Source organism: Miniopterus natalensis, chromosome 12, assembly GCF_054644295.1.
Source record: "Miniopterus natalensis isolate mMinNat1 chromosome 12, mMinNat1.hap1, whole genome shotgun sequence".
Taxonomy (NCBI): Eukaryota; Metazoa; Chordata; class Mammalia; order Chiroptera; family Miniopteridae; genus Miniopterus; species Miniopterus natalensis.
Genome location: NC_142092.1, coordinates 10,334,014 through 10,353,012, shown reverse-complemented (window position 1 = coordinate 10,353,012; position 18,999 = coordinate 10,334,014). Strand labels below are relative to the sequence as shown.

The window sequence follows — 18,999 nt, the reverse complement described above, 5'->3', positions numbered from 1 at the left end:
AGACACAGCTAGAGTGACAGCTGCAAACGACTTGGAATCAAAGAAGAATCCATAGTAGGCGGTTGAATGGAAGGCCACATATGTTCAGGGTTTGAGGACACAGCCGTGAATGGAGTAAGAGGAGGGTGTCTTTGTTCCCAGCTGTCTCTCTGGAGCCATCTGGGACTTTCTGGGATGGACGGACCTGCAGTCTAACCCAGCATTTTGGGTGTTCTTATGCAGAAATCAGTAGTGTCTCTAAGTTATTCTGATTCTGGGGGCAGGGAGAAAGGAAATGTTTAAAATAGAAAAGGAGCCCTGGCTGGGTGGCTCGGTCAGTTAGAGCGTCATCCTGTACACCAAAAATTTGCGGGTTAGATCCCGGTCCAGGCGCGGTTGGGACAAAACTGATCCATGTTTCTCTCTCACATCGCTATTTTTCTCTCTCTCTCCCTCTCCCTTCTTCCTTCCTTCCCCCCCTTCCTCTCTCTCTAAAAATCAATAAAAACATATCTTGGGTGAGAATTAAAAAAAAAATTCATATTATATGTGTATATGTTATACACTGTGTATGTACATTGTGTGTATGTGTATGTAAGTGTATATGGGTATTTGAGTACCTATGTATGTACCTAAGTAGTATGGGTGTGTGATTACATATTTCACGTATTTAAAATCGCCTGATAAATCTTTGGAAGACAGACATACCAGACTACTAACCATAGCCAGTTCTGGGCAGTGCCGAGTGGCAGAAGGAAGACAGAGGATTTTTACTTCTTTTTGTAATATCATGTGTCTGCCCTTCCTGCAGCGTTCACTTTTGCTTTTACAACCTGAAAACAAAACTCGAAACTAAACTCCCAACAACTGATACTTTTTTTTAGTTTATTTTTTATTGTTCACCAAGGAAGATGGTTATTTCTCTAGTAAAATGTTACTACTACCACCCCTCCCGCAGTAAAACAAATTACGTTGTCACGTCACAGCTCTGAACAAGCGCGCATCGTACTAGTGTATATTAACTCAGTGAACCTGGGGAGACCCTCTCAGACCCGAATATTCTGCTAATCAGTGTTGTTTGACTTCGGCCCCGGGTCAGAGTGTCTTTGATGAACTGTCACGCAGCCCTTACGGTGGTGGTGTAAAATGCTTTTTGCGAAGTAGCCAGAAGTACAGTATTTCCGTTTCAAAGCATGCTGTCCAAGAATATCTCCCTGTGACCTGTTTCTCGAGGCGAGGTGCAGAAGTGCCACCGAGGCACAGGCTCTGCCACGGCCCAGCGCTTCTCTCTGGGCGCTGGGGCCCGGCTGGTTTTCACGTTTTCTTCACTTTGCTTGTCAATATCAGGTATAGTACTAAATAAGTATTAAATTTGATGCGACAAGTATTAAATTTGACATGACCAAAAATGCCCCCTACAGTTACTTGTGCACACAGTACATTGAGACCCACACGGTGGCCTTCGTTTTCCTGAGACGGACTTACCACGACTACCCTGCTGGCAGACCCCTGCGACTGCCTTTGTCCCAGTGGGGAGTGGAGAGATGGGCCTGGGGCACCGAAACCAGGCCGGCGGCCAGGCCCTTGTCACCTTGTGCTGTGTCTGCTTCCCCGTCCAGTGGGCTCCAACCTCCGTCCGCCCTCCGCCTCCAGGTGACCCTCAGGTTCGAGGGTTCTTCGTAAGATTAGCACCATCACCCGAGAAGCCATCAGCTCACCGTCTCCCTAGATCTCCTGGCCTTCATTTCTGTGTTTAGCTGCTTTTAATGGAAAATTTCAGACATACAAAGAAGTAGACACCTCCAGCTCCCGCCAGGAGGGACGTCAGTGTTCGGCCAACCTTGTTCCACCTGTACGTTTCCTCACACTTGCTGCTGCTCCCTCTATCAGGAGCTGCCATCTTCATTTTCAGCTGCATAAGTTAACAAAAGAAAATTATTCTTTGCTGTGTCTTTTTGGTAAGGAGCCTGGACTGACTGCTGTAGCCAAATCTGTGAACCCTCCTGCCCCAGTGCCAGCCCGGCTGAGCCACCGTGGGGACTTTGCACACTTGCTGTGCCGTCCTGTTCTCCGTGGCTGCGTTTGCGCGTCCGTGTAAACCAGGCGGGCCTTCCCTCCTTCCTTCCCGCTTGTCTGCAAGGCCTTTCTCCAGCCCTCCAGCGACAGCTGTCTTCCCGCCTCCCTCCTTCCGATCCTTACCCTCCTGTAGTGTTTTGTGTGCTGATCCTAGTCTCCTGCTTAGATTTATTTGTGCAAAGCAAAGGAGTGTTTTCCTTACCCCCCGTGTTACTTAGCAGTGCTTAGTGAAGGAGATGCTCAAAAAATAGATGCTGCGTTAATTTGAATCCAGTACATTGGAGGGAAATTTGTTATTGTAAAAGAAATGCATCACATGGAAAGAAAAATTTACAGATGCTGCCTGGGACCAAGAACATTTGATGTCATCTGCGAGGATTTTAAAACATTTTAAAGAATTGTGATGAAAAGACTCTTCAATTTGAGCCAACCTAAAATGCCAACTTTTTTGAGGAAAATAGTTTTCTTTAGGGTCTGTTGTCATTTTTTCAAATACATATCTGGAGCCTTTAGGTCTTCTCAGATTTTATAATGTTTCCCCCCCCAGTAGATAAGAGTGGCTCTGGCTATATTTTAGAGTATCCACAGTGTTTTAAAATGTCGATTTAAGTCTTCAGTAAAGAAATAGGTGATACTGAGGGCCCACGTGCCGCATGAAGTAAGTGGATGTCAATCTCATGAGTAATGGTGGCTCACAGGGATAGGGTTCCCAGCGTGCACTGCGCTTCTTTCACCTGTCACCTTGCTTAGTTGTCACAGCAGCCATGGTGAGCTGGGCAGAGCAGTGCAGGCCGGGTATTGTTACCTTAAATCTGCAAAGAAGTGAACTAGTTTAGGGAGATGAGTGAACCTTGAATACAGCAGAAAATGGCAATCTGATTTTAAGTGTTGGTTGGAAACCAAAGGGCTTTGGAATTAGATGTTGCAAGCATGCGAAGACGGAGCTGTCATTCTGAGCTTTATATGTCTTTGGGATACATACCAGGTCCTTGAGGCAAGTATGTGTCCCTTAATACCATAGAACTCAAGTGTATCGCACTGTCTGAGCCAGTCCTTTCTCAGATTCCTCACGGCCTGCGTTAGCCTATGTTTTAAAAGTGACTCCACCTTCTGATGCATTAGCAAGGCCAGTGCGTGAGTGCTGGTGACTCTCACGCCCTTCCCTTGACCTGAGGAGGAGTCTGGGCAGGCCCACCCTGGACAGTGTGATTTGCGCGAGCAGGTGTTTATGGACGGCTGAATTCTTCCGTGTCTTTCTCACCCTTTTATGACCGTCATAGTGAAGTTGCGAAGCACAGTCCTCGTTGCGGCAGGTTCACAAAGAGGCTGTGTCAGTCTCAGACAGTGTCCCCTTTCCTCGTCACCAGGCTTGAATTTTCGGTTGAGGAAAAGTGGAACAGTCATGGCTGACAGCCTGTTACATGCAAGAGCTGTGCTAGGGCAGCCGTCAGAAGTACAGTTCTGTAAAGTGGTGGGACAAGACCAGCGTCAGGATTGGTTTTCAGGACGGTATGCTTTACAAAACCCCCATTCGCCCAGATAAGGAATCAGTTGCATTTTTAGTGCTGGTGGTATCTATACTATCAACACCAACCCTTCCTTTAAAAGTTTATTGTACAAATTTTGCCCAAATTAAGGATATTTGGGCGAAAGAGAGGTTGACTAGTTGGTCCTCACATATGTACCTTTGAGTGTGAAGATTGTTTTAAAATGAGATTTAATTTTTTAAAATCCATTTGGTTAGTTTGAGTCCTTGTGTGAAGAATGACTATAAAATGCCGTTACTTGTGCAGCCCTGGCACCAGGGGGCCTGGGTTTGACTCCCAGCTTGGCCGTGTATCAGCAACAAACCTCTGATCCTCAGTGTTCCGCCTGTAGAATGGGATGGCGGTGCCTTTCTCACGCAGTCTCTGAGGGACCACGTTACACAATGTGGGTGAGGTGCCTGGCACCCCACAGGCACTCAGCACAGGCTCGGTGCTTATGGGATGATTGCGGCACTCGTGGCACAGTGCCTGGGAATTGCTGCTGTTGTTCCGAACCTCGTCCCAGCCCAGAGCTCCTGAGCTCCAGGTCAGGTGTGCAGCTGCCTGCTGGGTGTGTCATCCCAGACTCACCCTATCTGAAACCAGCGCCCTGGTTCCCACCTTAGTCATTGGCTCTGCCTGCTTGCCCCAGAGAGGGACCTAGGAGCTGTCCTAGACCTCCCTTTCTTCAGTGCTCACACTCCGTCCACTCCTGACTTTCTAGGATCTAAAGTGTCCCCTCTTTTCCTGACCTGACTGAAACAGTACTGCATCCTGCCTCCCTGACACCAGTCTAGCGTCCATCCGTCCCACAGTCCCCACCACTACCAGACTGATCTCTGAAAATCAAATCAAGTCTTGCAGATTCCAGCTTGGAGCCCTTTGCTGGTGCATCTTTGTCTTCAGGATAGATCCAACCCTTTCTGTGAAGTCCCTGTGGTGTGGGCCCTGCCTCCCTTTCCTCTCCTCAGCCCTGCCCAGCGTGCTCCCTGTAAGACTCATGGTGCTTTTCTGCCCACAGTATTCTTTCCCTGGCTCCCTCCCTCCCTCCCATGCCTGATTAAGGTCCCTCCCTGGAGGCTTCTTTGTCACCCTCCATCTGCCACTGCTGGAGGCTGCGTGATATTGTCATTACCTCCTGACCAGTCTGTGTGTGACCAAAGCACGAGGAAGACCTTTCTCCCTTTATCCTGGTGGTTAGTAAATGTCATTAAGGTCACGAGTCTGCGTTAGTCCTGCTACCAGATGTGCCGTGGCCCGATGCCACTCTTACGGCTTGTCACATCTTCGACCCAGTGAAGTGACCGTTGCGTGTGAGTGTCATGCTGCTGCGTGGTGGGCACCACTGAGATGGACTAGAGCGCAGTTGCTTAAGAGCTGGGCTTTAGAGTCTGGTGGACTTGGGTTTGAGTCCCAGCTCGCCTGCAGTCTGGCTTCCAGTTTCAACTCCGAACCACACAGCTGCACTGCTGTGGGGCCGGAACGTGCAGGTCAGAAGACAGGAGCATCGGGTCCTCCCCACCGCTGCATTTCTCCTGGAAAATCAGTACCTCTATGGGTTTATATCTCAGGCTCTGGGAACTTGACTATCATGAGTCATCATTCTTGAGTCCGAGCAGTTCCGAGGTGGGTGGGGTAGAAGACCTCAGAAATTGGGTGAATTCATGGAGAAAAATGCTGCCTTGTGAGACTTCTGGCAGCCTCACACCCAGCCTCTAGTGGTAATACTCTTTCTCTTCTAAAGTTTGAGTTAGAAAACGTGAAGAAACTATGGAATGAGTCCAGGAGCTTGAGGGAGTCAAGCCTTCGTAAAGAGTGGGTGCCAGCTGAGCACGCTCTGCAGTGGCCTGCTCCCCTCCACTCCTCTCACGGCTGGGATGCAGTAGGACTTGGGTGGGGTCTCTGCAGGTGTCAGTTTAGAAACCCCACTGAGGATGGAGGGTTGCTGCAGGGTGGGGGACCCACATTCTGAGACGGGGCTGAGGACTGACCTTACTGAGGGAAGGAAGAGGTCAGGAGCAGAGCTCGGGCTGGGTCAGGATGCCTGGTTCCGAGGGGCCCTGTCCAGCTTTTTTCACTTCCCGGCCAAATGTTTCCTGACCCCACGATGACTTTCTTCCCAACCTCAGTGCATCTCTGGAATTATAAATTCTCAAGTTCACCAAGACTCTTTGTGAAACTCTGCTTACATTAGCCTACTATTCCTGGCCTTTTGAGTTTGTGCTAATGCAGTTAATATAAAATGAGCATAAAGGATGTGTTGGGATAGCCTTGAGAACTGCACATGATATTGTGCCGTCCTGGCCAGTGAGCCTAGAATTGAGGAGCCTCAAAAGGGGCAGATCAGGCCTTACTTTCTGGCCAGAAAGTAAAGAGCAGGGGCTGCTGGATCAGACAGCGCAGCGGCCATGGCCCCGGCTCCCCAGATCCTGACCTTGCCTTTGGCAGTGGCTGTGCACATCTGACGGGTGAGTCACAATCATTTTATGATACATCCTGGAAATTTCCAGTGTTACTTAATAATGAAGTTCAGAAACAGAAGGGTTAGATTTAAGGAAGTAGCCATTTTTAAATGCAACCTAATATTTTTATGTAACAAGTTAGTTTCTTACCCAACTTTAACAAATTCTGATGTTGGAATTCTACAATTTAAACCAAGTGTAAAGCTAGGAGAGTATTTTGTAGTTTGTCTTTAGTAAGAATCGCTGGTGGCCTACTCCGCTCTCCTCGTGCCCTCTTTTTCTGCACTCATTCAGTCTGGCCTTCTTGCCTTTCTCAGACCACCTCAGGGCCTTTGCACATGATCTTACCCCTCCTATAGATTACACATAACTTTTTCCCTCTATTCCTTCAAGGCTGTGCTCAAGTGGCTCCATGTCAATGAGGCCTGCTTTTCTCTCCTGACATCCCCAAGGCCCCAGCACCCCCTACTGCTCTCATCATGTTTTATCCACGCAGCTGGTCACTGTCTGACATTCTGTTTGTATATTTATTTATTTGTTTAGTCTTTCTCCCGCCACTAAAATGGAAGCACCATGAAGGCAGAGACTTTGTCAGTTTTGTTCCCAAGTGTATCCCAAATGCCTGAAACAGTTATTGGCACATATTAGTTGGTTAATATAAATGTGTATGGAGTGAATGAATGAATGAATGAATGAATGAATGAATGAATGAACAAGTCAGAATCGACTAACCTTATGCTACAGATTAAGAAACTGAGGCACAGGAAGGTTATGAAAATGAATCTTTTAAAAACTGTTACAATTCTTTAAAAAGATCTAGGAATCTATGTGGAGCATCCTGTTCGGTCACCTAGGATAAGACAGAAGAATAAGTGAAAACAGACTAACTTAGAAATTTAGCAAAAAGAGACAAGTTGTGTGATGGCAAAACTCTCTGATATAGAAGGCAGAGTCTCGTTCATTTTTGAAGCGTAAAGTGTACCTTGCATGTAAATATAAAAGAAAAATTTGTTGATGGATTTGCTTATATTATTATAAAGCCATTTCTTTCTCTAGGCCCCTCCTTCTGCACTATTTTTTCTTGTTTTCATTTTCTACCATAACAAGCAGCGGCTTTTATCGTTCCTCTTGCAAAATTCTTTTGGTTACAGGTACCACATTTAAGAGATTTTTGTTTTATTTTTGTCTTTTAAAATTACTTTTTATGATTCTAAGAGGATCAAAGAGGTAATCTGGTCTCTGGGAAAATTGAGAGATATTTAGGTTACTCCAGTTTTCTAGATGCATCTGCAAACAACTGCTTTCTAGCTCCCTGCTTTGTGAAAGAACCAAGCTGACAAGCTGTGGTGGTTTGCTGGCCTGAACGTGCTGACCTCAGCCTTGTTTATGCTCACATAGACATCCTTGGAATCCCACTTTTGTCAAAAAGTTGTTTATAAATAGAATGACACTTAGATACATGGCAGTCAGTTTACGAGTGGGACCAATTAATTTCTCTTTAAACAACAGAAAAAAGAAGCTTACCTAATTTTTACAGTGCACTGAATTAAATGCTAGAGAGTCAATGATATTTGACTTTGAACTTGGAAGCCATGATAATTCAGGAAAGTGAGAAGAGAGGAAGAGAGGTGGGTAAACCACATGAAACACAGAAGAAATCTCTTTTTGTTGTTTGCATAGGTTTTAAAAATCCACTCTTGTGTGTCTTTCGATATACTAAATAAACAATTCGGAGGATTCGTTGTCTGTACTTTAGACCCTAGAGTGGTGATTCTCAATGAATTACCTGAAAGCTCTTTGAAACTATAAAAGCTCTCCTGGAAACTGATATGCACACTCCACACCCTTCCCCAGCCCTCCCCCCGATTAGCTCTCCTCCCCACCCCATTACTAACCGGCCTTCTGCTGCTCAGGGTTACTCCTCTGCTCCTTCCCACAGTGCGTGGAAATCCTGTGGTTGGCTGTAGGGTCCACTCATATCTATGCCTCTCTCTGTGTCATTGGACAACCTAAGAGGACTCACCTCTTGACAGCAGGAGCAGCTACATCTTGGACTTACATTCTCCAAAGGCAGGAAAGAGACCTGAAGAAGTGAATCTTATTTTATCCGATCACTGGCATTTAGCCAAAGCCAGGTTATCGAAAGACACACAAGAGTGGATTTTTAAAACCTATGCAAACAACAAAAAGAGATTTCTTCTGTGTTTCATGTGGTTTACCCACCTCTCTTCCTCTCTTCTCACTTTCCTGAATTATCATGGCTTCCAAGTTCAAAGTCAAATATCATTGACTCTCTAGCATTTACAGGCCTGGCTGTGCTGTAAGCATCGCCATGTGGCATTCCCCGGCGCCTGGGTGTAGGGCCTGAGACGGTCTTCCAGCAGGAGGGATGGTGTAGCAGCACACTGCCCGTGTGCTCTACTCGGGCTCCCTCCTAAAGCACACGTGCAAGATCGCTGCCTGGGCTTGGACGTTCAGGCTGGGTGACAGACAGCAAAGCGCCCTGACCCAGGGGGATTTCGCCCGCGACGTAAGCTAATTGACCGCTTACCTTGCTCTACCCAAGGAGGTTCACAATATACCGGAGCATGGAGTGAAGCTGTGCATCAGATTTTAGGGCTCCCTCCATGTAAAGGGGAATGTTGTAGACTGCTCTGAAGATCAGATAGAGGCCAAGAACAGCCCTTGCTTCTCCAGGGTTAGAGTCTCATCCACATGATTAGCTCAGTCAAGTCCCCTCAGAGATGAGAACATTTGGTCACCAGAGGCCATCTTCGCATCACTCAATTTGGCCTGTCTGGCAGACACGCAGTTTACGAAAGAAGAAATTCGGATGTCTGACAGGCAGATGGAAAAGTATTCATCTTCACTAGCAATTAAAGAAATACCCAAGATTAGCCTTTTAATCTCTCAATTTGGTAAACAGTAAAAACGAAATTATGTTGCCTGGTTTAGGCAACTCCATTGACTGCTTCAGACAAGGGTCATGAAACGGGACAGCCTCCCCGGGCAGCCTGGTGCTGTGTAGCTGACGGAGACGGGCAGATCCTTTCACCCGCTGTCCTACTTCTAGGAATTGAAAGCTAGCAATTTATTTTAAGGAGATGGATCAGGAACCTGTCCAAAGACGTGTGTACAGAGGTTGCAGCATTGTTTGAATGTAAATATTTGGAAATAACCTAAATACAGATATTCCCCAGCTTATGATGGTGGGAAGGCCATACACATTCAGTAGAAACCATACTTTGGATTTTTAATTTTGACCTATTCCTGGGCTAGCAATATGCAGTGTGATGCTCTCTCATGACGCTGGGCAGCAGCAGCAAGATGATTTTGCCCAACTGTAGGCGAGTGTATGTGTTCTGAGCACGTTTAAGGCAGGCTGGGCTAAGCTGTGGTGTTCACTAGGTGTATTAAATGCATTTTTGACAGGATATTTTCAATTTACAATGGTTTTATTGGGACGTAACCCCATCGTAAGTTGAGGAGCATGGGTATTTTAATAAGTATTTAAATAAATTGCTATATATCTGAATGACAAATTTTTATGGTGTAGTTAAAAGTGATATAAAATATCATATGATTGCCTAGAAAGATGTTTGTGATCTGTTGCTGAGAAAAGCAATTTACAGAACCATGTGGGTTCTGATCCATTTTGTTAAGAAATCATGTTAAATGAAACTACAGCCATAATTCAGATTGACTATTTGTTGTTGTTGACCTGAGGTTTTTTTAACGTTTCTACAATAAGCACCTATTTCTTGGTGTAATATTTTTAAAGTTATCACCACCCAGCAAGATATGGTTCAACAACAGGCTTGGTACCTGCTAGGGTTCCAGAGGGAGGAGAGGAGGCTGGGCTGGGGGGAGAGGAAGGGGTCTAGCTTGGATTGGGATGTTGGACTTGCATGAGTATGGAGCTGTCCATCTAAAGTTAAATGTGAGCCACTTCCCTGCATGTTGGATAATGCAGGACATATTTTGGGGAACAAGGTAGGTTTATCTAAAAAGCAGTCGTCACAAGTTTACTTTTAAATAAATTCTCATCAGACATTATTAAAAAAGAACTGCATATTGTAGTTCAGAAACTTTGTGAACTAACTGTTTTAACTTCTTTTCAAAAGACGTTCCCAAAGCTGTCAAGTTCTCATTTTATAGAGACTCTGCCTTCCTGTGTGAAATATCCTCTAAAGATATTTATGTAAAAATTTAAAATGGCTACTTCAGCTTTTAAACAAGTAAATAATAAATGAACCCATGCATGTGGACAATAGAATTTGGATTATATTCAGAGGTATATAACATACAAAGTTAAAGCCCCTCCTCCTCATGCGGTGTGTTCTTCTACTTAGGGATAATCAGTGTTAATTTTATATCTTTCCTTCTTATTTTCTTTAACTCTTCACCTGAGGATATGTTTTCATTGAATATTTTTTTAGAGAGAGAGGAAGGGAGAGAGAAACATCTATGTGAGAAACATTGATCGGTTGCTTCCCGGGTGACCCCAGCCGGGGATGGAGACGGGAACCTTTCAGTGTACAGGATGACACTCCAGCCAACTGAGCTACCCTGCCAGGGCTATTTCTTTTTTGTATGCATTTTTTAAAAAATATATCTTTATTGATTTCAGAGAGAGGAAAGGAGAGGGAGAGAGAGAGAGAGAGAGAGAAACATCAATGATGAGAGAGTCATTGATCGAGCCCGCAACCCGGGCATGTGCCCTGACCCGGAATCGAACCCCGATCGAAGGATCCTAGGTTGACGCTCAACTGCTGAGCCACGCCTGGCCGGCTTTTGTATGCATTTTTATATACAATGGCATATGTGTGTGAATGAATATATACTAATAGTCTTCAAAGATTTTAAACTTAAATTTAATTCTAGTATATGTATGTTCTGTAACTTTTTTATTTCACTTACTATCACTTAATGTGAGTCTTGACTCACATTTCTTATGTGGAATCTACGTAAGGAGCTGTATGTTTGATATTTATGTTGATAAAGTTGACTTGCCCTTATTCCTCTGCCTCTCTTGGAATAAACTGGTGACCCAGGGCAGATTGTCAAAACTTAACTGTAAGTTGTTTTCCCAAAGCTTAGCTGTCAGTCAATCTCTGGAATTCTGAATACATGGGAGGTTCAGTAAATGATTATAGAACTAACTCACAAAAGTGCCAGAAGACTGCGATATGCCCAAGTAGCACTTTTTTCAACCCTACTTATAACATATTTTTAAGGTGGGTTTTTTTGCTTGCAGGAAATTTGCATTTCATTGTAGGGAAAATCAGCTGTATTTTCTCCCACATTCCTGTGACCCCAGGCAGACACTTTCTTCTCAGGGCCTGTCTTCCTCATCAGGGGAACCTTTACAGAAGACTCAACATTCTCTGATTCCCTCTCATACTTCCTTATCATCTGAGGTCAGCATGTCCCTAGAGTGATGATGGCTTAATGCCTGTCCCCATATGCACAGGTGAAGGTGCCTCTGCAGGTCACCTGCAAGTGACCTAACTTGAGGTCAAAAGGCCAGTTGGCTGCAAGACTGTATGTAGTTGGGGAAGAACCCCAGCTTGGACTCTCCATCTTTTTGCTGGGAGCATAGTTCATTTGTTAAATATCTCAGATCTGCCTGCCTGTGCCTACTATTTGGTATTTTTCACGATTTAACTTAAAAATCTGGTGTTTGACACTCTCTTTCCCCACCTACTCTTCCATGCACAGAATGTACCTGTGAGGATCATGATATTTTACAAGTCACCCAGCTGGTATTTCAGTCAGGCTTAGCTTTGAAAGACATTGTTTCTCTACCAGTCATTTTCTTGACTTTTGAAGGTGAACTAGGTATGGTGAAGGGCTCCCGGTGCAGTGGACATGTCTCTTTGGATTTGTTTCACATAAAAACTGTTCACGTGTCCCCTGTGATGGCTGGTCAGGAGCCCGAGCATTCTCCTAAAATATTCACACTGACTGTTTTTTGTTAGCATTGAATGGGGAGTAGGTAAAACAGAGAAATGTAGGACAAAGCAGAGCTGAGAGGGTGGGCGATCAGAGAAAGGAACTGAAACTGATCTGTGCTCTGTGTGAATGTGGGAAGTAGCCAGTTGGTAGGTTCCTAGACAAAACCCTAATCTTGGGATAATTTTGGAGTCAGCAGGAGCCATGGCATTACTCAATGTTTCGGACGGGGTAGGATTCTGGGCAGGGTGAGGCACACCAAGGAGCACTCACGATGCCTAGATTCTGCTCTGGATCCCAAACAAAGGTCTTTCCCCTCATAGTCTCCTTCGAATGCTGTTGTGTTTTGGCTTCCTCTTAGGATTCCTAAGCACTGGGAACTCCTGTAAGGGGATTTGAGACAAGGGTCATAGTATGAGTGGAACCTTGGAGTGGCTCTGCTTTTCAGAGTCCTCCAGGCTCCCATGGAGGGAGTGTTTCCCAACTTCCAAGCAAATCCACTTTGGGGGGTTGCCCAAGAGCTCCACAGCTGCTGCTCTTTTCCATGACTTGTGGCTCAGTATAGGGTGGCCAGAACATGAACATGGCTGGCTCAGACCAAGGTGATGGGTGACCCCTGTAAAGATGTAAAGGCAACTCCAGTTTCAAAATTGATTTTTGTGGGAGGCTTTTTTTTAGTTCTTGAGGTTGGTTGGTGACCTTAGCCAGCATCACCTTCAGAGCAGGAGTTGCCGCACCCAGAGAGGTAGTGTGTGTGTGGGGGGGGGGGGGGGAGTGGGGGGGCGTAGAAAGGGCCAGAGTTCAAAACTGAGCTCTGCCTTTTGTAAGTAGATGCCCTTAGGCAAGTTTTTCATTTCTCTGAGTTACAGGTTCCTCAACTGTAAAATGATGCACTTTAATTTACGGAGATGTTGCCAGAGTTAAAAAGATTGTGTAAAGCACTTGGATTGTGCTGGTACTTTGTTATTAGTAACTGGCTCCTCTCTCCCCTAATGTCTAAGAGTAAAATTGCTTCATTAATGTAGAGAAACCAGACAATTATGTAGTTTCTGAGGAAAAGGGGAGGCAGACATTAGAGCACTTGACACAAGCCATTTTCTATAAGAGCCGTATGGGTCACTGTATCCATCCTGAAATACCAGCTGGCTCTGTAGGCTCATGGGAACAGCAGGAATCGTAAGACTTCCAGAGTTATGCCCAGGGAATTTGTGAGCCACAGAGAAGTAAGTTGACACATTTTGTCCTCATGCATCATAGCAAATATGGGTACAGCTTAGCAGCTGGTCCTGTTGGCAGCAGTGAAGATGGCACCAAGTGTTAGACCGTTGGAGTCAAATGGGACCTGGGTTCAGCAACCTCAGTACTTGAGTTCTGGCTAGGAAGGGATTCAGAGCCAAGACTCAAACTATAAGAGGAAGTTTATTTAAAAAGTCACAGGGATAGAAGTGAGTGGTAGAAGAAATGGGCTTAGGAAACAAGTTATAGAGGCGAAAGAGGGGCCCTTGGAGCTTAGGGGAGGGCTAAAGGGAACGCATCTGGAGGGGGAATGGGAGGGAGATTGGAAAAGGGTGGGTGTGCTCCCAGAGGGAGAGCCCACTAGGTCCTTGGTCCTAAGGGTTTTTAAGGGTGGAGATTTTAGGGGAGGTCCCAGGAGAGGATCTCAATAGAATATTCATCAGCTTTCCAGGTGTGTCCTTTCAGGGTTGTGGTCTACACTCATTGGTCAGTGCAAGGCAGGGGGTCATTAGTCAGTGCAGCTGGTCCTGAGGTCAGCCTTGGTGCAGCTTGTCTGGTTTTGCAAGGCTGTGGTTGATGGGGTCTTTTCTGGGTCTGGACCTGGAACACAGCTGAGGCCTAGATGTATTTGATGACCAGTATTATGCTAGGAGAGGAAAGGTCATCCTGGGGGTGAGGTCCTTGTTTGCCCAGTTTTGCCAGTTGCTAGGCACCTGGGGCTTTGTGCCCTGGTGACCTTCTGTACCTGACCCACCACAGTTTGACCATAGAATTCTGCCACACTTGGGGCCACTGACCACTGTAGAACTTACACAGCGATAGGGGTGATTCAGAGACTTAGGCTTTTTAGAGATGTGAATGACCCTGCCTGGTCCTGCATGGGTTTCCCCATGTCCCCTGGCTGCGGGGACTCTGACATAACCCACAGCCTCTTTGGAGACATTCTTCTGTCCAGGCAAACAAAACAACAGTTCTACCATTTCAGTTGCTACTGCTTGGGGTGGAAAAGTACCATCAGTGACAAATCAAAGGGACAGTAGCATGTTTGCCTTTTTAATTTTTCGTGTTCAGAATGCTAGTCGGTGGAAAGGTTCAGTCTCATTTCTGAGCCCACAGATTTGCGAACCTCTCCTGTAGACAGGCTGGCCTGTTTCTCACTAAATAGTGTTTCCGAGGTTTTATCCCTCCTGATTGGCTTCCCATTTAGGCGGGATGAATAACAGATCTCTCGCATTTGTGTTCCACTTCATCTTAAATGCGCCCTCTCCTCGAGCACTGAAGCCACAGCCTCCTTCACACCCGGAGGCCAGCTGCATTTCTTCCCCCCCGTGACCCCCACTCACTCAGCTGCCCTTTTCTCTGCTCACCTCCACCATTTCCAAAGTTTCCTCCCCGAGTGTTCTCTGTCCGGTTACCCTCCCATTCCTCTGGGCCAGCACATCTGCCAGGTCGGGTTGGGACACAGGTCACAGATTATGGACCAGCAGTCAAACAGGGTGCATGTAAAAATCCAGTTGACCAGCCTTGCTTGAAAAAATGGATCCCTCAGCACTGGGCCAACCTTCCTACCTGCAGACCTTGGCTGGAGCCAGAAGGCTACTGCCCCTTAGACGGGCACACTGCCAGGCTGCCTGGCCCCTCTGCCCATGTGTGTAGGTTCCCTGCCTGAGCCATGCTGGCATTTGGGTTGTGGCCCTCCTTTTTTCATCCACTCTTCATGGTACAATTACATGTAAGTCCCTCACCCAGCACCCCGCAGTATCCGGCAGACACTTGGGGGATTAAAGACTGATTCCTGCCGTGACCCTACCCCCCCCAATCCTTACTTGGTAGTACAGGGGGGACACTCAGAAATACATATTTTTAACAGGAGAGATCCTCAGGCAGTTCTAATGCAGATTCTAGGGTACAGGCCCTGGTAAGCACAGCTCCAGCGTGTCCCGGCATCCCTTGCTAGCCTTTCTTAGTTTCAGTTCCAGAATCCGTGAAGAAGGAAGTTGAGTCGCCCAAATGGAGTCACATATCCCTCCCCTCCCTCCATGGCTGCTCCTGCAAAAACCACTTGGGACCAGGGGACAAAAGCCATTCCCAGCAGAGGCTCCGGCACACCTCTCACTCTTTCCTTGGGTTTCTCTTGTCCCCATCAGGTGTCTGGCTTGTCACCTGCACTGGTAACCCCAGGAAGGCAGGGGCTGCTTCTCAACCAGCTGCCTCTCCCCAGAACTAACTAGGACTGGACTTTAGACACAGTTGATGTACAAATATCTATTTATTTTCAACTTTTTACAAGTTTTCAAAAAGTTATATGTGTACACAGTTAAAAAGGCAAACCGTACAAAAGGATATACAGTGAAAACTGAGTGTTCCTCTCTGTCCTGATTGGGGGCCTCTGTCCCTCTTAAAGGATCCAGTCCCTTTTATGTCCATGTAGACAAGGGCCTGTCTATGGAGATAAGTCCCATTTGTAAGTTTGTATGTCTACAAATAGTTGTTCCCTGTACATGTTTTAGGATTTTTTTTTTTCATTTTACAGTAATATGTTGGTCATTCCATAGCATTCATCCCAAAATTATGTTGAATGCTTAAGTATTTACTCACAAAAACCTTGGATTATTTAGGGAAATAAAACTATTCTTACCTTAAAATTAAGACTGTTGTGGAATGGATTGATTTTTGCCCAGGGGATAGAACTAGAAAGCAAATCTCTGACATCCACCCCCATGTGTTCTGCTCTAGGTTGTGTATTATTTGAAATCGCTGTTTACCTGTGTGGAGGCCAAGAACAGTGTCCTCCCTTGTTCACAGCTTGTAATTTATAAAAAGATACACCAGAAGTTCTGCCCAGAGCTGGGGTAGAGGGTCCCCTGCAAACCTATCTGGGGAGTTTGGACCTTGATGCCACCACAGTGTTACCTTAAAGATTCCTTGATATAAACACTGTTGCCGTCAGATGCAGAAATGAGTCAGGAAGACTTCTCACCAACATGTTTATCATTAATTTAAAATGCTGTGGAGACTTACAACAGAAAGCAACTGCCAAAGTTCAGGTTTCATACAATTGCATAATATCACCTGCCATGAACCTCTTACTCCCTATCACGTGAGACTTGAGTCCAGCTCAAAGGTCTATTCAGATAGTCAAGATTTACCATGAGACACATCCTTCAGTTTTTCTTCTTATCAGTGGGAAAATGTTGGAAAACTGTAGAAAGAAGACAAAAGAATTTTAGGATTTTATGCTCTCTTCAGAGGTGAATGCTGGCTTTCACAGTAGCTTCACAGAAACCCATTTTATTGCTAAGAATGTCATTTTTGTATTAATTTATGTCCCACCTTCCCCTCTGAAAAACTAGTGAGTGATTTCTTGAAGTGAATGTATACCATAATTGTTATAGAAGGCAAACGCTCATCAAAATAAATGAGGTCCAGCTTTGTGAGTAGAAATTAAATGTTCTTGTTCCTTTTCAGGGACACGTGACCATCGGGAACCATGAGCAACCCATTTGCACACCTCGCTGAGCCTCTGGATCCTGCACAACCAGGAAAGAAATTCTTCAACTTGAATAAATTGGATGATTCAAGATATGGTAGGTACATGGCTCTATGATGTAATTGCTTTGACAGCAGTTGGTATCTTCTATTGCATAATAATTATGCTATGTAATTAGTTTTTAGGAGAGTTGAAAGAGGGAGTAGCAGAAGCAGAGAACAGTTGAATGATCTTGGATTAAGCTTTACAGACACACACACACATCTTACATTGCTCTTTTTTAAGTAGGTAATGATTGTATACGTGTAGCATTTAATAGCATTTTATAATACATAGAGTGTTTTGTACATATGTATTATGTCATTTAACCTGAATAACAGCCTTAGAGGTCATGTTTATAAAGTGTAACAAATCCTGAGGAAGCTGAATCTCTAGAGAGGGTCAATAACATGATCAAATAACAACTATGTGGGTGGCAGAATAGGACAAAAAAAGTCTTTTTTATTCCAAATCATGTGCTTTTCTACCTTTATACTCTTGTCTTTTCCAGATAATATTGGTGAATAATTTTTATATATCAGGATGGAACATTTCCTTTTTAAATGAACAAAGTAGTTTTTCTTATGAGTTACCATCGTTTTATCCTAAAAATCTCAGTTACCACACTGTATGCTATTTGGGGTTTTATTTCCTTTGAGAGATGTATGTGACTATACATTGGTCTTAATTACAGTAATTGAAAAGGAGTTATTTTCTCATTTCTTAGACACTAGTTTTCATGAGAAATATTACTGTATGTGTGTGACTTGCTAACATACAATATAGTAAATATCTACACTGATTTCTTTCATGATGACTTAAGGGAAACCCGATCATTGGAGTCCAAGGCAAGGCAACCATTTATATGAATGAATTAACTCTAATATTTTATTTTTACCTAGTCTGTGGCTATTTTCCAGTACTGAATGCTTTCCTAAACCCATTCTTTACCTTCATATTTTAAACTTAGATCAGTTTTCATTTACCCTCCTTCCCTGTTGGAAGAATAGTCTTGATGCCTTATATCAAGATTATACAGATATTGGCTTTAAAGAGGTATTATAATAAGGTGTCTTATGATTTTTGTTTTGTTACGCTTTCTCCTTTACCCTAGGACGCTTACCATTTTCTATCAGAGTTCTCCTGGAGGCAGCCATTCGGAACTGCGATCAATTTTTGGTGAAGAAAAATGACATTGAAAATATCCTAAATTGGAATGTCATGCAGCATAAGAACATAGAAGTGCCATTTAAGCCTGCCCGTGTCATCCTGCAGGACTTTACGTGAGCCTCATGTCACTTTGCTCTCTTTGCCTCCCTTGTCAGACTTTAAAGAAAGCTTTAAAAAAAAAAACCACACAAATAAAACCTCAGTGACCATATAATTTATCACCCAATATCCAGACACTTTTGAAAATGAAAGGGAGCTATATATTTACCCTAGACAGCAAGAGATTGTTTCAGGCAAATTGGGATATATAATTACTCCACCTCTTCCATTGGCAAAGGTCATTGTCTTGGTCTTGAGGACTGTGGTTCTAAACACACTGGCGAAAGGTGAAAGAAGCAGGAGTGAAGTTATCTTGAAATCTTTTCCCCCCACGTCCTGTCACTCAGGGAAATGGGTTTCCAACAGCTGTACTTGAACACTGATGTGCAGTCCCCTGAGGGGTGATACAGAGTTCACAGGGCCTGACCTGTGGCTGTTAAGCCTCAGTTCACATCCTGCTACTCCCGGAATCCTCCTCATCTGACCTCTTTTTCGAGATAGCACTCACTACTATTCCATTTTTAAATGACGTTAATTTATTCCTCCTAGAGACCAAATTTTACTTTTCTAGAGGAAGACACCCAAACTTTATACTCTAATATAATAAAAAGGAAGGATTCACTTATAAATTTGATTCCCAGTCTACCCATTCCTTTAAGTTTGGTCTGAAGTGGAATATGTGTTCCTGTGTCTTCTCCAGGTCTTTGTCAGCCTCCATATGAATGGGAAACAGTCATGGCAGTAAAAATTCCTGAGATTTTAAGCACCGGCTTTCCCATAATTTCTCTATTTAGACCATATTGGTTGTTAACTTTAATGCAGTGATAAAATTGCATATAGAGATACCACTCAGTCATGGCACTTACTACTTATGTGATTTCTGCTCAAGGAAATGTGTTCAGAAACTTTCACTTTTCTAAGTCATTCATTGTTAGCTCCACTAATGAGAGAGTTTCATTACCAATTT

At 44.5% G+C, this 18,999-nt stretch overlaps 1 protein-coding gene across 1 annotated transcript in view; it reads left to right on the top strand.

Annotated features, from left to right (window-relative positions):
* ACO1 (aconitase 1) overlaps positions 1-18,999 on the top strand; it is a 59,554-nt gene that overhangs the window by 3,033 nt on the left and 37,522 nt on the right. Inside the window, exons 2-3 of the mRNA XM_087822627.1 lie at positions 16,703-16,821; positions 17,878-18,046. Coding sequence (XP_087678753.1) covers positions 16,725-16,821; positions 17,878-18,046 — 266 coding nt within the window. The 5' untranslated portion in view covers positions 16,703-16,724. The remainder of the gene's footprint in view (positions 1-16,702; positions 16,822-17,877; positions 18,047-18,999) is intronic.